This window comes from Cariama cristata, unplaced genomic scaffold (genome assembly GCF_000690535.1).
Source record: "Cariama cristata isolate BGI_N322 unplaced genomic scaffold, ASM69053v1 scaffold26902, whole genome shotgun sequence".
NCBI lineage: Eukaryota > Metazoa > Chordata > Aves > Cariamiformes > Cariamidae > Cariama > Cariama cristata.
The window spans coordinates 6,703-8,436 of record NW_009603672.1 but is presented as its reverse complement, the minus strand read 5'-3'; the positions used below and the strand labels follow the sequence as shown (position 1 = coordinate 8,436).

General features: G+C 61.0%; 1 protein-coding gene across 1 annotated transcript in view; it reads left to right on the top strand.

The window, feature by feature from the left end:
* Positions 1 to 78: 78 nt before the first annotated feature.
* LOC104157815 (chondroitin sulfate synthase 2-like) overlaps positions 79 to 1,734 on the top strand; it is a gene marked incomplete at its 3' end in the record, with an annotated part of 2,184 nt that continues 528 nt past the window's right edge. Inside the window, exons 1-3 of the mRNA XM_009695294.1 lie at positions 79 to 639; positions 828 to 1,010; positions 1,520 to 1,729. Coding sequence (XP_009693596.1) covers positions 103 to 639; positions 828 to 1,010; positions 1,520 to 1,729 — 930 coding nt within the window. The remainder of the gene's footprint in view (positions 640 to 827; positions 1,011 to 1,519; positions 1,730 to 1,734) is intronic.

Here is a 1,734-nt window from a genome sequence, read left to right as displayed (position 1 = left end):
TGGCGGGGACAGGGAGGGTGGAGGCCAAGGTGGGATGCAGTCCTCTGAAGCCAGATGTTCTCTCCCTCCTGCAGGACCCGGTACATCAGCACAGAGCTGGGGATGCGGCAGCGGCTCTTCGTGGGTGTGCTGACCTCCAAGAGCACGCTGAACACGCTGGGGGTGGCTGTCAACCGCACACTGGCCCACCGCCTGGAACGCCTGGTGTACTTCACAGGCATGCGGGGCCGCAAGGTGCCCCACGGCATGACGGTGGTGACACACAGTGATGAGCGGCCCATCTGGAACATGTACCAGACCATCAGGTACCTTCTGGACCACTACGTGAACGACTTTGACTGGTTCTTCCTGGTGCAGGACGATACCTACACAGAGGCACACCGCATCAGCCGCCTGGTCGCCCACCTCAGCATTGACACCCACCTCTACCTGGGCCGTCCCGCAGAGTTCATCGGCGGGGACACCGAGGGACGCTACTGCTACGGGGGGTTTGGCTACCTGCTGTCCCGCAGCCTCCTCCTACTCCTGCAGCAGCACCTGGAGAGCTGCCGCAATGACATCCTCAGTGCCCGGCCTGATGAGTGGCTGGGCCGCTGCATCATCGACTACACAGCTGTCAACTGTGCCGAGGAGCACGAGGTAGGTCCCACAGTGGAGATGGCCTCCGAGAGCCTGATCCTGGCCCAGTGTGTTTGGCCGCCTCCCCGTGGTCTCCCAGGTCCTGTGGGGACCAGCCCTTGCACCTTGTAGTGCTTTGAGCTTGCTGTGCTGGCACCTGGGAGCACAGGTCGGGGCTGGCCATGACCCGTCTCTCCTTGCTGGCACAGGGCCTGCATTACCACTATTTTGAGCTGGGGAAGAACGTGGACCCTGAGCGGGAGACTGACCTCCGTTTCCAGAACGCTTTCACTGTCCACCCTGTGCTGGATCCCCTCCAGATGTACCGGCTGCACAAGTACTTTGCCCAGGTGGAGCTTGAGAGGACCTACCAGGAGATCCAGCAGCTCCAAGTGAGATCTGGCTTGGCTGGGAGGGTCTGGGCTCCTCCTATCGTGTCTGTGGGCTTTCTAGTTGCTCTGTGTCACTTCTTCATTCTAATATGAGAGTTTCTCACCTGAACCTGCTGTGGGATGGGATCGGCCAAGCCCGTGTGGCTGCAAGGGCAGCAGTGCTGGTGGGAGAGCAGCTTTGGACCTGGATGGGTCCTGGAGCTGTGGTGGTGGTTCAGGATGATGGAGCCAGCAGAGCAGGGTGCTGAGGTCCACCAGCAAAGGCCGGGCAGGGTGGGAGAGGGTGTGGATCCTGCTGATGGAGGTGACGTGCCAGATTCAGGGTGCTCTTCAGAGAAAACCTGAGGTGCTGACCAGGAGTCAGGCTGAAGGCAGAGTTGTTCTGGCACTGCTCTTTGGGCCAGGAGTGGCTGATCTCTGACTATTGGGAGTCAGCTTGCCTGCTGCCGGAGCTGGAAGACCTACTTGTGCCTGCCTTGGCTCTCACTCCTCCATCTCTCCTCTTACAGCTGGAGATCCAGAACGCCAGCAGCCTGTCCGCTGACGGGGACCATGGTGCCACATGGCCCATTGGCATCCCACCCCCCTTCCAGCCCAAAACCCGCTTCGAGGTGCTGCGCTGGGACTACTTCACGGAGGAGCAGGTCTACGCCTGTGTGGATGGCTCTCCCAAGTGCGAGTTGCGTGGCGCAGATCTGGCGGATGTGGCTGACGTGGTGGCCAC